The 24,312-nt window shown below is 42.8% G+C and overlaps 1 protein-coding gene across 4 annotated transcripts in view; it reads right to left on the reverse strand.

Moving 5' to 3' along the window:
* Nucleotides 1-24,312, reverse strand: part of fynb (FYN proto-oncogene, Src family tyrosine kinase b) — a 78,991-nt gene that overhangs the window by 15,633 nt on the left and 39,046 nt on the right. For 3 of the 4 annotated variants that reach the window (XM_063902522.1, XM_063902519.1, XM_063902521.1), the window contains 2 exons: nt 14,510-14,766; nt 2,220-2,316 (listed from right to left, as the gene is read on the reverse strand). In XM_063902522.1, the coding sequence (XP_063758592.1) occupies nt 2,220-2,316; nt 14,510-14,756 (344 nt within the window). In that variant the 5' untranslated portion in view covers nt 14,757-14,766. Of the gene's footprint in view, nt 1-2,219; nt 2,317-14,509; nt 14,767-20,946; nt 21,292-24,312 lie in introns of those variants that run through there. The other variant, XM_063902520.1, reaches the window with a different exon arrangement.

Raw genomic sequence — 24,312 nt, forward strand, 5'->3', positions numbered from 1 at the left:
TATACCCTTTGTTGGCAATGACAAAGGTCAAACGTTTTCTGTAAGTCTTCACAAGGTTTTGACACACTGTTGCTGGTATTTTGGCCCATTCCTCCATGCAGATCTCCTCTAAAGCAGTGATGTTTTGGGGCTGTCGCTGGGCAACACGGACTTTCAACTCCCTCCAAAGATTTTCTATGGGGTTGAGATCTGGAGACTGGCTAGGCCACTCCAGGACCTTGAAATGCTTCTTACGAAGCCACTCCTTCATTGCCCTGGCGTTGTGTTTGGGATCATTGTCATGCTGATAGACCCAGCCACGCTTCATCTTCAGTGCCCTTGCTGATGGAAGGAGGTTTTCACTCAAAATCTCACGATACATGGCCCCATTCATTCTTTCCTTTACACGGATCAGTCGTCCTGGTCCCTTTGCAGAAAAACAGCCCCAAAGCATGATGTTTCCACCCCCATGCTTCACAGTAGGTATGATGTTCTTTGGATGCAACTCTGCATTCTTTCTCCTCCAAACACGACGAGTTGAGTTTTTACCAAAAAGTTCTATTTTGGTTTCATCTGACCATATGACATTCTCCCAATCCTCTTCTGGATCATCCAAATGCCCTCTAGCAAACTTCAGACGGGCCTGGACATGTACTGGCTTAAGCAGGGGGACACGTCTGGAACTGCAGGATTTAAGTCCCTGGCGGCGTAGTGTGTTACTGATGGTAGCCTCTGTTACTTTGGTCCCAGCTCTCTGCAGGTCATTCACTAGGTCCCCCCGTGTGGTTCTGGGATTTTTGCTCACCGTTCTTGTGATCATTTTGACCCCACGGGGTGAGATCTTGCGTGGAGCCCCAGATCGAGGGAGATTAGCAGTGGTCTTGTATGTCTTCCATTTTCTAATAATTGCTCCCACAGTTGATTTCTTCACACCAAGCTGCTTACCTATTGCAGATTCAGTTTTCCCAGCCTGGTGCAGGTCTACAATTTTGTCTCTGGTTTCCTTTGACAGCTCTTTAGTCTTGGCCATAGTGGAGTTTGGAGTATGACTGTTTGAGGTTGTGGACAGGTGTCTTTTATACTGATAACGAGTTCAAAAAGGTGCCATTAATACAGGTAACGAGTGGAGGACAGAGGAGCCTCTTAAAGAAGAAGTTACAGGTCTGTGAGAGCCAGAAATCTTGCTTGTTTGTAGGTGACCAAATACTTATTTTACCGAGGAATTTACCAATTAATTCATTAAAAATCCTACAATGTGATTTCCTGGATTTATTTTTCTCATTTTGTCTCTCATAGTTGAAGTGTACCTATGATAAAAATTACAGGCCTCTCTCATCTTTTTAAATGGGAGAACTTGCACAATTGGTGGCTGACTAAATACTTTTTTGCCCCACTGTAACTAAAACCAACCTTAGCACCTCTCATGCAGGAGTATTTTAATTTCAGAGCTGCAGCAATACAGCCGGGGGGGGCATGTATTTAGTACACTCTATCCCACCTCTCAGGCTGCATACAGAACCAGGGCTATCCTTTTTAGAATCAATATTCCAAATCAATGAAAATGGAATAAAGACAAAAAATCTAAGAAAGCTGTGTTTTCTGTTTCATTTCTGATTAAAGTTCCTTGGAAATAACGCATGTTAGGATATCCTAGAATAATTCTTGATTTAAACCTTGGTTAATGTTTGTTTATTTATCATTTATGCTTTTTATTCTACATATATGTTAGGTCATGCTGAGTCATATTGGCATTAATTACAATTAATTGAGAGCAAACACCAACTTACTTTCTGATCTGTTAATATGATTAAAAATCTAAATTTTCTTACTGACTTTATTTTGAAAAACCAAATATATATTTTTACATTTCATGTATTCAGTTTACTATTCAGTGCTATTTACTTTAAACAGTTTTTCCCCAAAAATTCTGTTTTGTGTCCTGGTGGCCTTCTTCACAAACATGCCATCCCATTTATTTTTTGGGCCAAATTAAAACATAATCAACTTAAATTACTGAAATCAGCCGATAACATATACACCACTTTGACATTGTAGGACGTAACTCGTTCCAGGTTGCTAAAACGTTGGCCTCTAGCATTCTCCCGATAATGAAACTGAAACGCTGTCACTTTTATCTCTGCTGAAAAGTGATGAGCTGTTTCCCCCCTCCCAGCAGCCCCTACCCCTTTAAGTGCAACAAAGAAGAGCAGCCAGAGTGATGAGCAGCTGCACAGACTTACGTGCTGTTGATGATCTGGAAGCGTTCTCCTTTCCTGAAGCTGAGGTCGTCTTCTGACCGTGCCTCGTAGTCGTAAAGTGCCACAAAGAGGGTGACTCCTGCAGGAGGGAGGGACACAGTGTCAGCACTCGGCACTTTAGCAAGAGGAAATGAAACTCACCTGAGCGTGCCAGCAGCTGCAGCACACTGAGGCCCTGTGGACTTCAGAGGGAAGCAGGACACCTAGAAAGGGTTTCACAATGATTCAACTTCAGTAGTCCTGTTCCTGCATAAAACCATGGCCAAGCTAGCAGCAGGGCTTTAGGGAGCGCACTGTTGGTCAATCCATCAGAATCTCAACAACTATAGTCTAGTCTCCAGACCAAAGAGTCCTTTAGTGAACCCTGGAATTGTTGAGTACCCCAAAGTGTTATGCTAGAAATGTATAGTAGTGTTGAGCTGGCTTAATGGCCACCCCTCTGGTTTGGTGGAACAGCTATAAATACTTGTGTTATTGTCAGACGACACATTTAACAAGTTACATTAAGTCCCTCTAAAGCAGGGGTGGGCAATTATTTTTTCCATGGGGCAACATGAGAAACAAAAAATATGGTGGAGGGCCGGGCCAAAAGGCTGAACTCAATTCTGCACAATATTAATTGTATTTCTTTATAAAAAGCAGTAAATAGCATTGTTTTGACAAGCTGGTAAGAGTATATGTTATAGTTAAGCAATGAAAAAGGGAGGTTGCCTTACAAAAAATGTCATTTATTTAATGAAATTTTCCAAAACAATGGTAAATGGTAAAAATGTGAACGTTGTTCACCATTTGTGACTCATATTAGTGAATATGTTCAGTCACATTCACTACAAAACACATTTTGAGTTTCATATACTGTTGGAAAGTTGTGTAAAGGTTTTCAGCATTCTAAAGACATCACAACAACTCCAAACATTCAGCAAGATACATCATATTCAACTGTCACTGAACGTCACTGAACTGTGATTTTGAGAAAAAGGCTTCCAAAGAAAGTGCCCCAGTTCACTGCTAGTTGGTACCTTTACATGCCTACACTTGTAGTCTAACCTCCTCATTTGGTATTTTTAAGTTCTTTTTTCTTGTTCAGTGAGAGAAATATAGTCTCTGCTGGGCTTTAACGAGTGCATCAAAGTCAGGTTGAATGTCTGAGGTAGAGATGCGAAGCACAGCTGACAGATGATCATCAGTGAGAGAGGATTGTGATTTCGTAAACTTCATCGTTGAACATGTTTGTTCACACATGTAGGTAGCGCCAAAGAGAACAAACATCTTCTGAGCATGTCTCCTCATGTTTGGAAAGTTCTCCTCGAGAGAAGAGTAGAAATCCAGCAGAGATCCTGACTTAAAGTGCTCTGCCAGTACTGCATCAGACTGCAGGTCAATGAGTTCCAGCTGACCGTCACTGGGTGCATTATCCGCACTGCAGGTAAAGGGAGAGGAAATCATGAACATTTCATCCTCAATTGTTCGGAGATCTTCATATCGCCTTGATAACTCACCATGCAATGCTCCTAACATGGATGAGTACCTGTGGAGGTGATCAGCTGATGGTGTGACTTCTTTCAGGGTTTGCATGTGAGTGAGAGTGTTGCTCTCCAGTTGGCTTGAAAGAAACTACATCTCTCTCATGAAAGCCTTCACCGGCCTGTGCCTTCATGAACAAAAAGGCCCTTGCCTTGCAGTTTGGTGAACTTCAGTTCATTCATCAGTGCAGTCACATCAACAGCAAATGCAAAATCTGAGCTCTGGGATGTCACAAAACTCTCGAATCTCTGCTTCATAACCCATCAAACTTATTTGCCCATCATTGCAAGAAATAAAGCATATTGGTACTGCTTCCAATCACTCACCAAGCATGCCACATGCAGTATGCAAAAACTGTTTTATTTAAACATTAACTGACTTTAAGCACACTGATTCACACCAAAAGAGCAGGCTGTAAAAAACAAAAATGTAATTAAAACACTTCTTACTGTGCCTTACAAACACAAACAGCAAAGCCTACATATATACAAAAATAAGTTTGTAAAAAAGTACTCTACATGAGTTTTCAATAAGTGGCCTCAAATGCAAAAACAGATTAAGTGAAAGATCCAAAAATCTCTCTCCTCCGATCCTTGCCCTGAATATACTGTTGGGCAATGTCTTTGCTATTAAGTTTGTCCAGCCTCTCTTGGTGGATATGGCACACTGCCATTCCATTCACCCTTTTTTGGGTGGTGGTAGACCGCAACCATGTTTTAAGCCTGCGCAAGCCACTGAAACTCCTCTCTGCCTCAGCAGACGATGCAGGCACAACCATTAACAATCGGACCACTGTCTCAACTTGCGCAAAAAGGGCACGAACTTCAACAGGCATTGCTTTTAGGAGCTGTGCAGCATCTGCAGTGGTTTTGTAATTGTACTTGTTCTTAAACATAGCTAATTGGATTTTCAAATCTTCCCACTGGAGCTCAGGGTATTTCTCTGCATTTCTCTGGGCATCTCTCTCTACATTGCTTGCAGTGGGGGTCAGCAGCAAGGCCTCCAATTCCTTAAGTGCATCTATTCCAGGCTGCATAAACCTGTCGGTAAGTTGTGTGTCTACTTTGTCCAGGACTCGGTAGAACTCCACTCTGTGGAACTCCACAGCAGATGCAGGCCTGTGTGCAGGTGCTGGCCCAGAATACCTCTTAGGGGGCCTTTGTGTGCGAGGTAGAGCAATGGGCTCTAGAGACAGCTTCTCAACCATGTCCTCTGCTTCCTTAAAGACTGCCTCAAAGTGGTCTGACTTTCTTTTGGATCTTAAACTCTCTTGGACAACAGAGACTGCAGAGACCATGCCCTCCACTGTCTGGGTTCTTTTCTGGAGAGATGTATTCAGCAATTCCAGTTCCCTAATCACATCTAAGGCCAGCATGAGCCCCAGTACAACATTGCCTTGTTGCAGCCTAACATGTAGGCCCTCTGCCCGACTTGCAGATTCCGAATTGCTTGCAGACATCTGATCGAGTGATTGCAGCACTGTGCCATATTGCCCGAGAACAGCACGGATAGCAGGTGTGCGTACTGTCCACCTTGTGGGACATAAAGGCCTGATAGACTGCACTGGCCCTTCTCCTTCAGATGCGGCAATGGCTTTGAATTTGTCTTTCAGTTTGCCAGACTGACCACAAAATGTGCCAAGGTCATGGATCCAGTCAAGGGCATTTCTGATGAAAGGGGAGGTTGTGCAAGCTTGCTGTGTGACTAAATTTACACAGTGTGCACCACAATGGATATATGGTGCTAATGGCTGGCTTCTTTGGATGACTGCTTGGGCGCCTGCATATTTGCCAGACATATTTGAAGCACCATCGTATGCCTGACCTCTAAGGCTCGATATTGGCAGATTTAATCTCAACAGCACATCCAAAATGATTTTGGCAAGATTTTCGCCTGTTGTTGAAGTTGTCTCATACAACCCAATGAACTCTTCATGCACCATCAAATCTTTGTCAACATAACGTAGACACAGGGCCTCCTGCTCCACGCCTGAGATATCCCTTGTCCCATCCATTATGATGGCATACTGTAAAACTGGGAGGGACTGTATCTCATGTGCAATTTCCCTGATGATTGATGTACTCATCAAATCTAACATCTCATTTTGGCAATCCCAAGATGTGTGCACTCCCCTCTTTCCAGACAACCATCTTGTAAAAGCTGGATCCCCCTCAGCTTTGTATTTCAGGAGCTGGTTAAAGTTGCCTTCATGATGTTCATGCCCCCTAAAGGCCATCCCCTGCCTTGCCAGGTGCATAACACCCCCTATTATTTTTAACAGGCTTTCTCTGCTTTCTGCCTGTTGCGCACTGACTGCACTGCTCAATTGTGTGGTTATAGGTTTACTTTCATATGCAGCTGTTGTGACAGCCACTTTGTGACCAGCTGATTTTTCGTGGATGGAGAATCTTTCCAGGGCTTTTCTCCAGTTTCTAAAGCCGGAGTTTACAAAAGCTGGGTCTATGCTCTTGGCTTGAGCTGGTTTTGCACTTCTGTAATATTTAGAGCACTGAAAACACAGAACACCATCGATGCCAGGATTGACATGCAGCCAGGGATGCTTTTCATACCATGCTTTCTGGAATGACAGAGTACGGTCCTTCATCACTTGTTTTTTCACAAATTTAGGGTCAGGTTGATTTGGTTTCGTATATGTACTAATCATGTCAACCTCCTCTCCCTTTCCTACATCTGCCTCTGGCCTTGCCATCTCGTCTCCTGTCCATCCTTCTTCTGACCCTCCTCCTCTCTCTCCTTCTTCTGTCCCTCCCTCTTCTCCCTCTCTTCCTTCTGCCTCTTCCAGCTGTAGGCCTAATGCACTACTACTGCTGCTACCCTCCAGTGGTGGATCACTTTCAGTTTCACCTCTCTCACTGCCATCTTCAGGAACTACCTGCAGGCCAGGACCATGATAACATTTTAATATACTATAAACATTATAACTGCTTTAAGGCATTAGCACCATTAACAGTAACTTAACGTGGACATACAAGCTACCACAGAGGCTACCGGTCCCAGACGGCATATCTCTACAAGAGATTGTAAGATTCTATAAGTATGCCAACATAATGTGTTGCTATGGGAGGCAAACTTCCTGTCTGTATAAATGAGTGTGTCAACCAGCATCATAGTAGCCTACAAGCATTTTATTTTCATAAGCTTCAAAATAATAAAATATATGTAATTTTGTGTAGTGCACTTTTGTCTATAATGGTTAGTAATGCCTACAAAGTTCGATTCTGGACAAAAAATAATGTACTGTGTCTGGTAAGATAGCAAGCTAACAGGCTCAGTCATTCAAGTTCAATGGAGGTTCAATGGGGATCTGCTAAACGCCAACACTGATTCACCTTAAATTGAACACATTGCGTCAGTCTAAATGATTGAATATTACCATGTCCATTTCAGTTAATATCTGTCATGATATCTGACTGAGTGTTAGTAATTAAAATTACTGTTTATAGTTTAAAATGATCACGTTAGCGCCACTACAGTGGCATTTGTCTAGCTCTAAAGTTCGTTTTTCTCATGATTCAACCTGTAACAACTTAGGCTAAGCCTACACCATTAGATACACCATCACAGATTCAAGTACACATTTCCAAAAGACCCCCAACAACTCCAGAAAGTTGCAATGGCCGATTAAACTGATAATAAATAAATAAATAAATGCATAAAGGTTGATTCCCTCCCCTTGTGAAATTGGCACTTCTCTTCCTCTACGTTCTCACTGTCTGTCTCTAGGCCTACTCCATACAGTTTTTCTTAAACGGCGACATTACTCCGAACAGACAACCAAAAAAATGCAAGGTGATATGATACCGTAATGCACAGTTTACTTACAGTTGATGCTTTTAAAAAAAACGATGCAATAGTTTTCTGCTTCTTAGGTTTGGCTGGCCTCATCCTACATGTGTTATGGGGTCCTGAATTAGGAGGTGTCTCACTGATGCCTGTCATACTCGTTCTGGGTAACCATGGAAACCAGGCGTGAGACAACGCCAGAAAGATAACTTTTAGAATCTCTGAAAACGAAGATCCGTCTTTGATCTGACTGTTTTATGTGAGTTGTTGCAAAGCAGTAAATTAGTCTTTTGATTGTCTGAGAGGTTCGCCTTATGCAAAGACAGAAAGCTGATTTTTTTTTCCAAATAAAAGTGAGGGGGACGGATTGAAGGTCGTTCGAATCTGTGTACGTCAGAACCCCCACGACGTACACGCTATCTGCGCCCCTGCCCAGGCTGAGCCATCTGACAGCTGTGTGGTAGTCCATGTCACTATGCTCAGTCTCATGCTCCTCCGAAAGCGCGACAAACTGTCTGTGATTCAATGCCCGTGCCCTGATGAAGTTTACTATTTTAGTTACAACATCAATAACATGGTCCATTTTTAGCACCGACTTGCACAACACATGTTGATGTATAATACAATGCAAAAATACCAATTTCTGATCTGCGTCGACTTCAGTCACTTTATCTTGCATACGTTTCAAAAGTCCAACATTTTACTTGTAAGATTTGGACAAACATCTGTTGTGACACCTGCCAGTCTGTCCCATTTCAGTCCCAGCGTGTCCATGCACGCATTTACCTCCGTGAACAGATCGCTCCCTGTCGTCGTCCCTGTCATCGACCGCATTGCTGCCAGCTCCTGCGTAATCTTGAAGTCCAGCGTTATCCCATGGACAAATATGAGTATAATATGAACTGGGCTGTGTCGCGTACATCACATCTCTCCTCCAAAGCCAAGGAGATCAAGTCAAAACTTGCCACTTCATGTTGCAGCTGAAGCTCCAGATTCCCCGCAATGCCCTCGATCCTTCGCGTCACGGTTCGCTTGGACAGCGGGACTTGCTCTTTTTTTCATGGCATACTAGTGCTGCAGAGTCCACCAAGTACTCTTTGACAAACTCCCCCTCCGAGAATGGCTTACTGCTTTTAGCGATTTTGTGGGATATCACAAAGCTGGTTGGATGCTGCATCCCTGGATGTGTGAAGCTTGGTAAAAAAGCCTTGCTGCTTTTGTAGCTTAGCTAGCAAAGCTTTCGATGTCTGCGACCTTTCAGCATCAGTCAAGTTTTTGTATTTCTCCGCGTGTTTCGTCTCGTAATGCCGACTCAAATTGTAGTCCTTAAACACGGCGATCTGCTCCCCGCAAACTAAACACACGGCTTTACCTCCGACTTCAGTAAATAAATACTTAGCAGTCCAATTTTTGTTGAAAACCCTGCATTCGGCATCTACCTTTCTTTTTTTTTAGCATGAGCGGACCTTTCTCAGGCTAAAGTCGTCTTGTGACAACGATCCATTCATGTGCATGTCTTGATATACGTATTGCGTCATTATGTACCTGAATAAAAAACAACTTCAAAATAAAAGCAAAGCAGCTTTAGTCCATGCATGAGGTAAAATGAGAAAATATGTTTATTTTGTCATTTCCAATTAACCTTACCCGGTCAGAGTCAGTCAAAGGGCCGTGTGTGGCCCGGGCCGTCAATGCCCAGGTCTGCCCTAAAATCTCAGTCCTGTAGCGCTCTGACCCTGCAGCTGTCCTGTGCCTCTCCTCAGCCTCACTCTCAGATCACAGCAGGAGGTTAACTATACAAACAAAATGCTGAGTTGAATAAGTGTCAAATTGCCCTCTCTGATGAGGTGGGTAGAACATTAATATAACAAATAGTCCATGATTAGGAGACAACAGAGGAAACACTGGAGGAACGTATTTAGTAGAGAAGCAAACACATAGGATCCTCAGCGCGAAACTCATAACAAGATGAATCAGTCCAATCAATCAAAGGTTCTTCATATTGCCCAATATCACACATCTCCGCCCACTCCATAGCACTGAAACAGCACTCATCAAAATCAACAATGACCTCCTGATGGCAGCTGATTCTGGACTCCTCACCATCCTCATCCTCCTCGACCTGAGAGCAGCCTTTGACACCATCTGTCACACCACCCTCCTCAACAGAACATCTTCCATTGGCATCACCCTACACTCCGTTAGACTGGTTCACATCTTACCTCTCTGGTCGCACTCAGTTCATTCAACTCAAATTTAAATCCATCCCCTCCGCCGTCACTTCAGTTGTGCCCCAGGGCTCTGTCCCTCGGCAATATCCTCCGCAAGTTTAACATTCAATTCCACTGATATGCTGATGACACCCAGCTCTACCTCACCACTAAAACCTTGTCCACTGTACCGCCCACCTCCCTCACCGATTGCATCTCTGAAATAAAAATCTGGTTCACCCAAAACCTCCTTAATCTAAACAGTAACAAAACTGAGGTTCTCCTCATCAGCACCAAATCCACTCTATCCAAAACCGACAGCTTTTCCCTCACTATTGACAACTCCTCTGTTTCAGCCTCCCCCAGGTTAAGACTCTGGGTGTCATCCTTGACAGCACACTATCCTTTCAATCCCACATCAATAACATCACCCGGTCTGCCTACTTCCACCTACGAAACATCAATCGCCTCCGCCCCTCCCTTACCCCCCCCACACTGCCGCCATCCTTGTCCACAGCCTCATCACCTCCCGTCTGGATTACTGCAACTCTCTCCTCTTCGGCCTCCCTCAAAAAACCCTCCATAAACTTCAATTGGTCCAGAATTCAGCTGCCCGCATCATAACTCAGACCCCCTCCATCCATCACATCACTCCTGTCCTCCAACAGCTCCACTGGCTCCCGGTTCAGTTCCGTATTCAATTCAAAGTCCTCCTGTTAACATTCAAAGCCATCCACAACCTCGCCCCCCATATCTGTCGGACCTCCTCCATGTTCCCACTCCCTCCCTCTCCCTCTGATCTTCTTCCTCCATACACCTGTCTGTCCCCTCCGCCCGTCTCATCACCATGGGGAGCAGAGCATTCAGCCACTCTGCTCCCCGTCTCTGGAACTCATTACCACCCCAACTCAGAAACATGGATTCATTCCCCCATTTCAAAACACAACTCAAAACACATCTGTTCAAAACTGCTTATTCCACTTGATGCCAATTCCTCTGCCACCGTCTATTGTTTTTTATTTTATTCGTTACTTGCATTGTTGATTCCTTTTATTGTCTTTGTGTGTGTATCATGTACGATGTCCTTGAGTGCCGAGAAAGGCGCCTTCAAATGACATTTATTATTATTATTGTTATCTGTCTCAGTGGACTTCACAGTTTGGACAGAATATGAATACAACACCCTCTGTCTTTGGACCCTCACATCGGACAAGGAAACATTTCCTAAGAAACCCCCCAGTTAACGGGGGCAAGTGGAAGAAACCTCAGGGAGAGCAACAGAGTAGGGATCCCTCTCCCAGGACGGACATATGTGCAATAGATGTTGTGTATAAATTAAAAAGATAATACATTTGCAACATATCCAGATGCTGGATAGTGCATGAGTCTATAAATAATAAGAAGAACGATCCAGGTGGATCTTAACAATCCTGTAGGAGTCATCATCTACTTTTCCTTCTCATAGCTCTATAGCAGTGAGGACTCCATCTGTAAATGAACACTGTCCCTGAGCTCTGTGTGTCTCTCTCACCAGGAGCATCAGCTAACAAAGCTTTAGAGGCTCTGGGAAGCTGCAACATCTTCCCTCAGGCTATCAGCCTCTCTAGAGGAAAGACAAAGCTGAAAAGATTTTCACCAAAGAAAAAAGACATGGAAAGTTGTGCTTCAGTAAATAGAAGCGAGGCCATCCAGCAGAGGTAGGAAGTACTTTACATTTACTCAAGTACTTTGTTTAAGTACAATTCTGAGATAAGTGTACTTTATTTTGAGTATTTCCATGTTTTAAAAAAAGGAGTTAAATCGTGTAGCTTTACTCCACCTCATCCATTTAGTATCTTTAGTTACTTTGCAGATTTTGATTCCTGATGTGAAATAAAAAAATTAAACAGATTGCCTATTTGTTTGAAAAAGGATAGTCCACAGTAGAGGTAATACATTAAATCTTGTGCTCATTATATCCAATGGTTGCAACCCTGCTCATGGTAGTCAAAATAACTACTTTTCTAACATAAACCTTTGAAAGGGTTCACTATGCTGACAACTCGACTAAAATGAGGACTGCACCTAAAAAATGAGTTGAGGTTAAAAGCTTTGAGAAAAGACAGCAGACCTGGAGTCAATATTGTTCAACTGCTTCCTGAAGGTGAGGAGTGCAGTACACACTGAATATTTAGTTGAACTTTATATTCAATATTTCATCATATTGATATGTAATATTTACTTTCCTCAGTTTGCTCTTCCAGTTTGACTAATCTGTAGCTGCGACTCAGGTTTATTGCACCAATATCATTTCCCAGAGCGAAGTTTTAGATCTCCAAAACTGATTCAGTGAGTTCCCTTTTGTTCTGAAGATGCACCTTTACTGCCAAAACAATTATCGCTTCAATTGTGCAAAATGTAATAAACTGGAATCCTCCACGAGGAGGTTTGGGTCTCTGCCAAAGTCGCTATGTTCGTTTGAGTTGTCTCATATACGGGGATAATAATAAAGGCTCCCAGAGTTTTTTCTGAGGTGACTGCGTGTTAATGCGTCAGCCTGTCTCACAAACTCATTCAAAGAGCACTTAAAGTCTCTTGATCACATCGTTCAGACGCCCTCAGCAGACTGAGGCATTCATGGAAACAGTGATGATGAGAGGAGGGTTTGTGAGCCTTGTGCTGATAGGGCTGCAGCTAGAGAGGACCCGCTATTCATGTGACAACAAAACCTCACTACATAACAACACCCTGAATGCATCACTGCTGTTTTTCAAAGCTCCATCAGGCAGCAGATGATTGATTCATATTCTACACAACAAAAACGTACACTTGATATAAGACCTAATAACTTAACAAGTAACAAGCAGTGAGATATAGGGACTTGTTTTTAGACAAAGCATCTTAAAAGAGTGTTGAAAGCACTATATTTTGAGTTGGATCAGCTGTCTTATAGCAGAGGTTGAGAAAGAAGCGTGGTTTATTTCCCCACCAGGAGAAAATTAAAAAGTCAAAGCCCTTTCTGCTCCTCTGCCACAGAGTGGATTTTGGATTATGGAGCAGAGAAAATAATCTACAGTGAGGGAGAGGGCTCCTACTGGGGGGGCGCTGAGTTCCTGCCTGGGCTCAGCCGAACATAAAGGATATCCTGAGTAGCAATATTCCCTACATAAACAATGATCAGCGCTCAGAGCCCGCGCTGATGCCAGCCGGATGTTCCTCACAGGGCCGGGCAGAGGGGTTGTGTGTGTGTGTGTGTGTGTGTGTGTGTGTGTGTGTGTGTGTGTGTGTGTGTGTGTGTCAGAATCAGAGGGGACATTTGAATTAGCTACAGCAGCAACAGAGCCAAAGACAGCTTTATAAAAGAAAATATGCAATGTGTGTGTGTGTGTGTGTGTGTGTGTGTGTGTGTGTGTGTGTGTGTGTGTGTGTGTGTGTGTGTGTGTGTGTGTGTGTGTGTGTGTGTGTGTGTGTGTGTGTGTGTTACTGTACATGTTACTGGCAGTTACATGTACAGTAACTGCCAGTGATCATTCTGTGCTAACTGCTTTTTTCCTTTATCTGATCCTGTCAGTCACATGGAAGCGGCCTGGGTCTTGCTCAAGGTCCCCTCAGTGTGAGTGATGGGGGAGTGTTCTGCCAGTCCACAGAGGTGGGAAGTAACTAAGTATATATATATTATATTATATATTTACTGATTCCTACACTCTGGTACTTCTCCTTTTACTTAAGTACAAGATCTGAGTACTTCTCCCACCTCTGCCAATTCAGAGAGCTATCAGAGCCTGACGTACAATCACTTTGTACTTTTTTCTCTCTAATCATATTTTTTCTTCTTCTCACGCCTACTTCAGTCCCATGTCATGAACCAGTGCAACAGGAAGCCACGTGTGACGGAGACCTGCAGCTGTGTGCACACTGTGTCAGGAATCCACACACCAGCAGTGGCACGGTGAATCGTGGCTCTCCTACCTGTGATCCTGATGCAGCATTAGCTCATGTTGCACCCCCCTCAGGGTCCATGAACTCTCCCTGTATTTGTTGTTGACCTCTCAAAGAGACCCCAGCTGCCCCAAAGCAGCCTGTGATCAGCTAACTCTCTGTGTTTTAGAGCTCCATTACCCCTACACAAACATTATATCCTGTGTTTGCAGCAGGGCTGTATTGGCAAGAACCCTGATGATACGCTACATATCATGATACAGGGGGTGCTGTTCAATATGTTGTTCTACTGTAAGCATTAAATATATATGATCTTGTATAAAGAACACACCTCCAAATGCATAAAAAGTGTACTTTTTATAACCCCACCCACCCTCTCCATCTGCAGCTGGACAGACAGCAGAGCTCCATCTCCAACAGACTGCTCTAGCTCCGCTGTCACAAGGACAGATTCAGGAGAACATTCCTGCCCACTGCAATAACACTGTACAATAATTCCCCTCTGGCTGGCAGACAATTCACTGCTCCATAGCCTCTCTGTAAACTGGACTTAACATGCTCACTTTACACTTATATTATTCATTTAATATTCCATTTCATTGCACTATTTTATCTGTTTATATCTTGTTTTTATTATATTGTATTTTGCTGCTGTAACAATAAAATGTCCCAGTTTGGGATGAATAAAGTATTTCGGATTCTGCATTATTACATTATTTGTGTGTACAAAAAGAACGACCAAATGCTCTTCCAGACGGACATTAAAACAGATCTTCTGACTTTTTGCCCTAACTTTGAACATCACACATCTCTTACCGTTCCCTCCACGAGTCCTCAGGGTTCCAGTGTGAGAGGAAGTGCTGACCCCCCCGAAGACGGTCATCCCCTGTCCAACGGGGGTGTTGAAGTTGTTGTAGTTAGGGATGGCGGCGACCCCGAAGCTGGGGTAGTGCTGCGGCGTGGGGTCGGCCCCATAGCGGTAGCCCCCTCCCTGGGAGAGGCTGGTCTCTCTCTCGTCTGTCAATTTGGTTGCTTCCTTATCCTTGCATTGCACACAGCCCATTATCTATAATCTGGATGAAGAGAAAGCATACAAGACAGGTGTTTAGAAAAACTATACGCATACATTAGACTGCTGACAGAGTTCTACAGGCAGCAGGTTAGGTTGTACGTATATTATATATATTTTTTGGGATACCAGCGGCATTATTCAATTGACAGCTATGAAAGATAGAGTGGATGACACATGAGCTACGTCTCACTTCTCTTAACTTGTCCCTTACTTGCGTCTTTTCCTTGCGCATTAGTCCCTCCCACCAGGGATGCACGGAGAGACGCAAGGAAACCACGCTCGGAGAGGTACACTCACCTCTCTCTCTCTTCCACACACACACACACACACACACACACACACACACACACACACACACACACACACACACACACACACACACACACACATGCACGCACGCACGCACACACACATCCTCATCTCTGTGAACCTAGCTCTTTGATTGTTCTGTTAATTTATTATCTTTACAACCGTTGCTTTTGGAATGTGTCCTGGTGTGTTTAATATTGTTATTTGTTTAGTTATTAATCCAATGCCCTTATTCACAGTGTAGTATGTGGAGTCGGTGGGATCAGAGTCCTCTCCTGTCTTCCACATGTTGGATGCTGAGACAAAACACTAGTAGGTGGTTTTACAGTTTTTTTTATTTGACATAGATTTATACTTTAAAAATTAAAACCCTAAAACTGGTCTCCATATGAAAGTTCTACTGCTCTGCGTGAGAAACTGCACATTCTTTTAGAGTTGGAATTCAAGCTACATATCCAGACAGAGACACAGGGTGTGAAAAGCCAAACGTCAGGATTATATCCCAGAAACCCTCATTCAAATTCTCTGACTACTTTCATGTTCATGGGAGTCGTAGATTTTTCTGTTCTCATTAACAGTCATGGTTAAACTGTGTTAAAAGCCCAAATGTTGGATTGCAGCTGATGTGTCTAGTGATAGCGGGACAGACATGCAACCTTTTAAACAAGTAAACTCATCCTAACTAGCAGATTTGCTTTCAATGTATTACCACATCACTTTTACAGTTAGGTTTACAAATATATAACCTGACAATCAAACACAGGTTTTTCAAAATCAAAGGAAGTGAAACTAGTTGTTCAGATGAACTTAAAACCTAAACATTATTTTTCTAATTTTAATACAATATATGATGATGATGATGATGATGATGATGATGATATATGACTATATTTAAATGATACACACAACCTATTTTATTTGTTTAGATCAATTTCCAACACATGGTGAGTAAAACTGAAGCTGTGAAACGCTTTATGTTATGTGGTGCAGCAGGAGCTTTGTCGAGTCTGACTAATTATTCCAGTGACATCACCTGGGTGTGTAGACAGAGATGCATTATGGGAATTGAAGGATCCAGTGTTTGTGATGCTTCCCTCATACTGAAATGAAGGATATCTCTGCTCCTTTGGTTTTCACCCTTTCGAAGGACAAAATAATGCTCTACTGTACACGTGTGTGGTGAGTAACGTAGATACTGCTCAGGACTAGTGTAAACACATCCTGAAATAATAAGACAACATGGAAACATCTCTGCAGAACGAGGACACGGTAATTCAGCACCTGATGAATCCAGGCTGTGCTGGCCTTCAGTTCCACTCTGGCCTTCAGTCTGGATGTATTATAACATATATCCATGGACTCATAGAGCATGCACACTGGTGTTAACTCTTAAGCCCCGCCTCCGATCTCTTGCTCTCAGCTAAGTAGAATGAGTGGAGAGAGAAAATCAATTTGGATTCAGCTTTTAGTTCATTTTAGATCTTTTAAAACCTAATGATTCCAATAAGGGCTATGAAAGGGTTCATACCGGGTCATTTATTTAACTCAAAAAATGATCAGCTGATTTACAGACCCAGTGTAAGTCAATGGGAAAAAGTCTTTCTGGCCCCAGTGACATCACGGATTGAGATGGAAGTTGAGATGCTGCCGTTTGGACACTACAAAAATTCCCTACAAAGTCTGGTGCACTCCCTCTGGGCTTGGTCCTCACACTGGAGGATATGTTGCACTCCTTGCTCTCTGTTACTGTCTCACTGTCCTCATATGACTGCAGGATGCAGCAATAAACACATGGAACCCTTCTAGGTGTAGAATCGGAGGATGAAACCCTCTTTATTTGTCACATACATGCACACAGCAGAGCACACACAGTGAAATTGGTCCTCTGCATTTAACCCATCCTAGTACTACCAGTGGACCTTGTCCCTGACAATGAGAACACTGAGTACATCACATCCTGATCACAAGCTGTGGAGACAAGAGATGACTTGTTGAAAGAGAAAGGAAGCAAAAAGCCAAACAGTGACACAATGTCCGTCTGCTGTGGATCATCATGTGACCACCATGACCCTGAGGTATAGTGCCTGAATCCAGCCAAGATGGACAAAAATTATCATTATTATCTGAAATTTTGTAGAGGCATCAAATAATAATCAGAAGAACTCTGTAACATCTGCATGTCTCTAACCTGTAGTCCTGTCGACATTCAAAGCAACTTTTACTGTCAGGATCAGAGCACTCACACAGTGATAAGGGCTGAAGGCTGTGCAGCAGGATCCTCATGCTGACTGACAATGTGACCCCCCCCCCCCCCCCCCACAGGCCCTACGCCCGTCAGCACAATCAGAGGTTGTCACAGGAAGTGGTGGTGATGGAGAGGGAGAGAAATCTAACTGTTTTATTGCTGTGTTTTTCAAAATTAAACTGTCTGTTAATAATGTTTAAAATGTCAGTATGCTGTAAATCAGGGGTCAACAACCTTTTTGAGACTGAGCTACTTCAAGGTACTGAGTAATACAAAGGGCTACTTGTTTGATACAAACTTCCTGAATAACATATTTGCACGGTTTACCTTTAATGATAATATTATCATTAATAATGATCATAATAAATATTCATATATGTGAAAAGACTGTCTGATCACATGTTAGTTATTCCTCACAATAATAATTAACAATGATTTACCATGGTAGGAAACACAGATATATTCAAACATTATTTATTTATGTTCTCAATCTATTTCAACATTTGAAAGTCAGAGTTATCACATCTCTGATATTTTTGTAAATATCTTTGACAGTTTTGTATGAATGAGCACATTTGTAGCATTTTGTTCTAAATCACAACTGTTATATTTTTGTACAAAGTATCACTTCTGTAACATTTGTTAGGAAATCATTAACTGTCACATGTTCAAATCATATCCCGTTTGTACTAACCACTGACTTTGTAACATTTTTGAACAAATCATGAACTCTGTCCCATGTCTGTACTAATTATAACATATTATATATAATATTATGTAAAGTTTAAAAAAGAACATCAACTCTTTCATATTTTTGAGTGAATCAGATCACATTTGTATTAATCACTAAATCTGAAGCATTTTTAACAAAACAACACATCTGCTACACTTTTGAACAAATTATTTTTCACATTTTTGTACAATACTTGAGTTTACCGTTGCCATGGTGTTTCACTGATAACATCTGTTATCTCTTTCTTTTCCTGTAAATGTCTGTTAGTGGGAAGTCTGGCATTGCATGCTGTCCACTAGTGTACTGTAATCTGGGGTGTAATTTGACACTGCAACTCTGATTGAGTCTTGTAGATGTGCATCAGTAAGGCGTGTTCTGTGTTTGTTCTTGATGAAGTTCACGTCAGAAAAGGCTGATTCACAGAGATAGGTGGAACCAAAAAGGCAGGCAACTTTCATAGCTGCTGTGCATACACCTTTGTACTTTTCTGTGTCCACAAGGGCTTTGAGGTGGAGGTCATTTCGCAACGTTAGGATTTCAATCTCCACCTGTCCAGCATCCACGTTGAAGGTTGCACTTAGCAATGTATGTCATGTCCACTTGCATGAAAGGATTTGAAATGAATGAAACACTTGGCTAAAGTTGATCAAAGTCACAAAACTTCTTCTCAAACTCTTGCCCAAGTCTGTTTATGACTTGAGAGTACCTTTCTGCAGCTTTGTCGAAAGCCCCAGATGCAGAAGCATTGTCATGCAGCACTGACTGCACAGAGGGAAAGTGCAACACTTTCTTTTTCTGTAAATGCACAGAGAACACGCTCATCATAGCTTTAAATGCATTTACAGCACTTCAGCAACAGTATTGCCTTTGCCCTGCAGTTCACAGTTCAAATGGTTCAGTTTCCCAGTGATGTCTGTTAAAAATGCAAGGTCAAGTATCCACTCAGTGTCCTCGAGCAGTGAGGTGTCTTCCCCTTTGGACTGCAAGAACACTTTGATTTCACCCAAAAGTGACAAAAACACTGCAAAACTCTTCCCCTGCTGAGCCATCGGATCTCTGTGTGTAATAACAGGTCACCATATTCAGCTGACAGCTCCTCCAACAGCACTTTGAATGTCCTGTGTTGTTTGGCTTTGGAGCGGATGCCATTCATGATCTTCACGACAGGGGTCATCACATGATCAAAGCCGGTCACTTTTGCACATAGTGCTAGTGAATGATGCAGTGGTAATGTAGAAATTTCGGGAAGTCTGTGTCACCTTTGCATTGCGCAATGAAGCCTGCATGTCGGCCCGTCATTGGCGGGAGCCCTAGTCACCGACACCACCTTTTCTAATGGTGCCTTTTTCTCTACGAAGGACCTCTTCACCACGATGTAAATGTCAACTCCCCTCGTTGTTGTCTTCAGTGGCAGTAGTATCAGGAGTTCTTCTTGTGTGGAGAAATCCTGAAATACCATTCGGATAAATATCATCAGCTGCCATGTACCGCTTCTGACTCGTCGCACTGGATGCTAAACCACCGGCACTTAGCCAGATCCCGGTCCAGCTGCTCTGTCAAGTTCCCGGACATAGCCGACACTCTTCTAACCATCGTACTTGCGGACATCGGAGAGTGGAGATGACATCGGAACCATTCTTCTCGTCTTTGAAAACAGTGTTTGCAATAAGCTTCATTGCACATTTCAAGACCTCTCCATCCGAAAAGGATTTCTTGTTCTTTATTAAGAAATGTGCAGCTCTAAATGAAGCTTCCATTGCTTTTTGTGAGTCTTTCACTTTCACTCGTGAAAAAAGACTGCTGCTTGCCCAAAGCTGCCTTTAACTCACGGGCTTTTTCTGCACGTAGTGAGCTGCCAGGTGGGTAGTTAGCATGGTAGCTTTTGTGACACGTACTGAAGTGTCTCTCCACATTGTGCCGCTTTGCCGTCGCCACAGTCGCCCCGCAAATGAGACATACGCACGTTTCTTTCACTGTTGTAAAAACGAATTCTTCCTCCCAATCATTGTGAAAAAAGTCATTTCTCTTTCACTTTTCTGCCATGTTTAGGGTAAAAACCGCACCTAGCGCCCCATCGTAGCTGCTGCCGCTAGCTTGTCTCAGCGAAATAGAGATTTGGCTTGTGCGTGAAATTGAACTCTGAGTTGAGAATTGAGTTCATATATACATAAAATCTTTTTTGTTTTTAAAATTGTATATTCAATATTGTCATTTTAAAATAAAATAAAAAAAGCTCCATGGTGACTAGTGCTATTTTTAGAACATGCCCTGCGGGCGACTCACATGGTCCCCACGAGCGACCAAGTGCCCGCGAGCACCGGGTTGGCTACCCCTGCTGTAAATCATCTCATATGGCTGACTATATGTGTACGGCATTACATTAGATGAGAACAAACAAGAGGCAGGAGCCAGGCAACCACAGCAGCGACGCGACGCTCAGTGTGACTGTGGCAGCAACACCACAGCTCTGCAGCGACGCTCTACAACCCTGCAGCTGAGTATTGATCCTCAATGCTGTGCAGCACATAATCAGCTCTGGAGGTAGAGAGTTTGGAGCTTGATGTAGGAGAATTTTAATTCTGTTTAGGGGCAGCCCATCAGGTATCAACACACAGAATATCTCACATACTGTTGTTGTGAAATGTAAATCAGTGTGGAGGCCCTGCTGTCCTCCAGAGTGACATCACACATCAGGCCGTCTTTGTGTGGACGTGCTGCTAACAGAGGCCCAGGCCAATTGTAGAAGCACCAAGGGCAGAAATACCCTCGTTAAGAAGTTTACTTTCACAACTGAGTCATGTTTCAGGTCTCCACTGGAGCAATACAGGTGGTGTTGTGATGATGGTGATGGAAAGCACCATCTACCACATTCTGTTTTTGAATTCTTTTCTTACCAGCTCCAATCAATGAGAACAATGGCAGCAGCCCTCAGATGGATGTTGAAGGCGATGAGCTTCAGTCCCTGTTTGTCCTCCAGTCAGAACCCAGCTCTCATCAGAACTGAAGGCTCTTTCTTCTCTTTACTCCCCACTTCTTTTCACGCAGTCCTCTCTGCTGATTAGTTATTCCTCCTTTACAGAAGAAATCCCCCAACTGCTTGCTGTAGGGGCTGTTTTGCTGTTCACTCCCCCATACTCTGACTCCTCCTCTCAGAGGGCTGCAGGGATCAGAGTGGAGGATGTTCACTAACAAGAGGTTTTGCTAAGAGTTCCTAGGATGTATAGATCATCACATAGGGACACGCACAGTTTTTCTTTTTTGTGGCTCACATGAAAATCCTGTCATGATGTCCTGTCCATGACCTCCTTTCAACATGACACCAATGAACGCACAGGAAAACCCAATCCCAAAGCAGTACTGGACTCTATCTGTTATAAGTAAATGCTAAATGCTGTTCATACAACACTAGATGAAATGTCAATAGGTTTTTAATTGGAGCCAATAGGATGCAAATGTATTAACTCATTATTAAATAGGAGCTCCATGTCTAACAGACCATAGATGTGTGTTGGGAGGTTCATCCTGAGGCACGCCCATGCACACGTGCCACTGCATGAATGATTCAGGGGCAGCTCTGAAGGTATGTACATATGGGGGCTGCCATCCATGGAGACACAGCATTGATATTTGATGGGGGGAAGAAAGGCGGGGTTCATTAGAGGAAGAGATGGCACGGGACGCTCTGGAAGCAGACTTTGTTTCTAAGAATTCACAAACATCGCGAGACATTCCAACTCCAGAGAAATAATTGTGCAGGTAGAATAGTAACTCAGTAAGCCTGTTTGCTATTGGTTAAGAGGGCTGCAGAAACAGATTCACGATGCAGAGCTGCAGTCTCCGAGAAAAGAAACAGACAGGAGTGCGCGCAGGCCGAAGCAACATAAGGTAACCTTCTCTTGGTCTGCTGCTTGAACCCCGAGAAGTTCAGAGACTCGTGGCAGAGTGTTGAAGATCTGCAGCCTCTGTCCTCTGTGGAATCACCGGCTTTTAGAAAGCTTGTCAGCCAAATCCCCGTAAACAGACCAATGACAAGGCGAGCTAACGTTGAATAGAGACTCGTTCATATACAGCAGGTTACAGGGCCGTGCAGAGGCTCCACTAACATGTTATTAATAACACACAGAGACGTCATGTTACCGGTATCACATATTATCCAGCCCACTTAAACGGAGCATGAGTTTAATTTCTCGCTCTTTTCCTAATGTTCAGCATGTACTGCCAGATAGACAGATAGCTTTAATTAATGAGCTGCAATAAACTACATTTTAGCATTTAAAGCCATACTTTAGCGGTTATTTTGGTGAAAGTAACTCAAAGTAGTGTAACACATTACAGTTCAGAGACAGTAATAATGAAATCAATCAATCAATCAACTTTATTTATAAAGCCCTTTAAAAACAGCCGCAGCTGAAACAAAGTGCTGCACATGGATAAAAACACGTAGCACAAAACACAAAAACAATATAAAAACAACAATAAAAAATCAATAACAATATCAAAACAACAAGACCAATGAAACAAATACAGAAACATAGTCTCAAAGCCAAGGAATAGAAATGGGTTTTAAGACAAGTTTTAAAAATGGGCAGTGAAGGGGCTTGTCTAATGTGCAATGGGAGGTCATTCCACAGATTAGGACTGGCAGTGGGAAAGGCTCTATCCCCTCTGAGCTTCTGTTTAGGCCTTGGAGCAGCTGATCAGCTGACCTGAGTCACCGGGCAGGAGTGTAAGGATGGAGCAGCTCAGAGAGGTAAGACGGGGCGAGACCATTTAAAGATTTTTTAAACAAATAAAAGAATCTTAAAATGGACTCTAATATGTAATGTAACGTATTACTTTAAAAAGACAGTAATAAGTAATAGGTACTGTATTACATTTTGATTTTTTAACTTGCCCATCACAGCTTAAGAGCAGCTAAGAGAGTCAGAACAGAAGCTAAGATAATGAAACCAGGGTGTGTGTAAAACATCCTGTTATCTATCCTGGTGTCCACTGAGCAGAGATCCACAGACTAACACCAGGACTGCATGGGAAGAACAGGGATGGCTCACACTGTATAGGGTTGAGAGCCAATCAGCACTTATTGAAAATACATCCTGGATGTTCATTTGAAGCACATTTGACATGAGTTTGTGGCTGAAGATCACTTACAAGTGTGAGCTTTTGAATTTGATCTAGCTTTGAGTCGAGGGCCGATATGGTCATCCTGAAATCGGCGGACAGGGCTTTAAGGAAATCGTCCAAGAGGCCTGATATGGACGCCATGCTTAGCTCATTGCTAGCTTCCTCTGGAAAGTCGGTCTTGGCGTTTTGTTCTTTTTTGCTCTGTTTAGTTGATTTGGTTGTCATTTCGGTGATGCGTTTCGGTGAGATTATATTATTATTCACTTTTAATTAACTTAAAGCAGAGTTATGGGCTTTGGGAAAGTTAAAATATTAAGTTTTGGGTGCGAGACTCAACGCGTGTCTACTCCATCTTATCCATCCGAAGTCATGTGTGAGCTTTTGAAGATGATAAAGCAACTGTTAGACCATAGCTTACATGAGCAATATATTTCACATTATAATCACAACCAGCTATAACAACGATATCAAACATATTGTTTGGTGCATGTTTTTATATTGGCTGCTATGTTTTTCCATTAATGCAGTTTATGAAACAATAGTTATTATATGTTTTTCATTTATAACCATCGACAATTTTGCAGGGTTAGGTTAGGGTTTTCATTTCTCATGTAGAATTTACAGAGGACATGTAACGCTAATTTTCAGGTTCATAATTGTATTGTGTGCCTTTATTTTGAAATGTTTCCATGCTTTAATGTTCAAAAAAGTCTTTATTTTTCCTCATACTCCGGCTCTGTTGTGATTGGTTAACTGCTCAGAGATGTCCCATCCCTTAGCCAATCACCTACAATGTAGAGCGCTAGCCAATAGAAGCGCAAGTGTTACATGGTGATGTCACTTGGGGACAGAAGTAAACAAAGGAGTCTAGCCTTTTCACATGAAGAAAAAACCTGCAGTATAGAACACACTGCAGGAGAGGGAACCCCAGAAGCAGAACTGCAGGACCTGGTGCTAACGCTTGGTAACATACATGAATAAAAAGTGAGCCCAATGCTACAGTTACACCAGCAAACATTTAACATAAAATATTTATCTCTGCAACTGATTCCACCATGAAGCTATGATCCAAACTGTAATTAATAATCCGTTTCCATGGGACAACACAAAGCCCACAGCCCCAGATATCTCCTCCC

This window comes from Eleginops maclovinus, chromosome 15, assembly GCF_036324505.1.
Source record: "Eleginops maclovinus isolate JMC-PN-2008 ecotype Puerto Natales chromosome 15, JC_Emac_rtc_rv5, whole genome shotgun sequence".
NCBI lineage: Eukaryota > Metazoa > Chordata > Actinopteri > Perciformes > Eleginopidae > Eleginops > Eleginops maclovinus.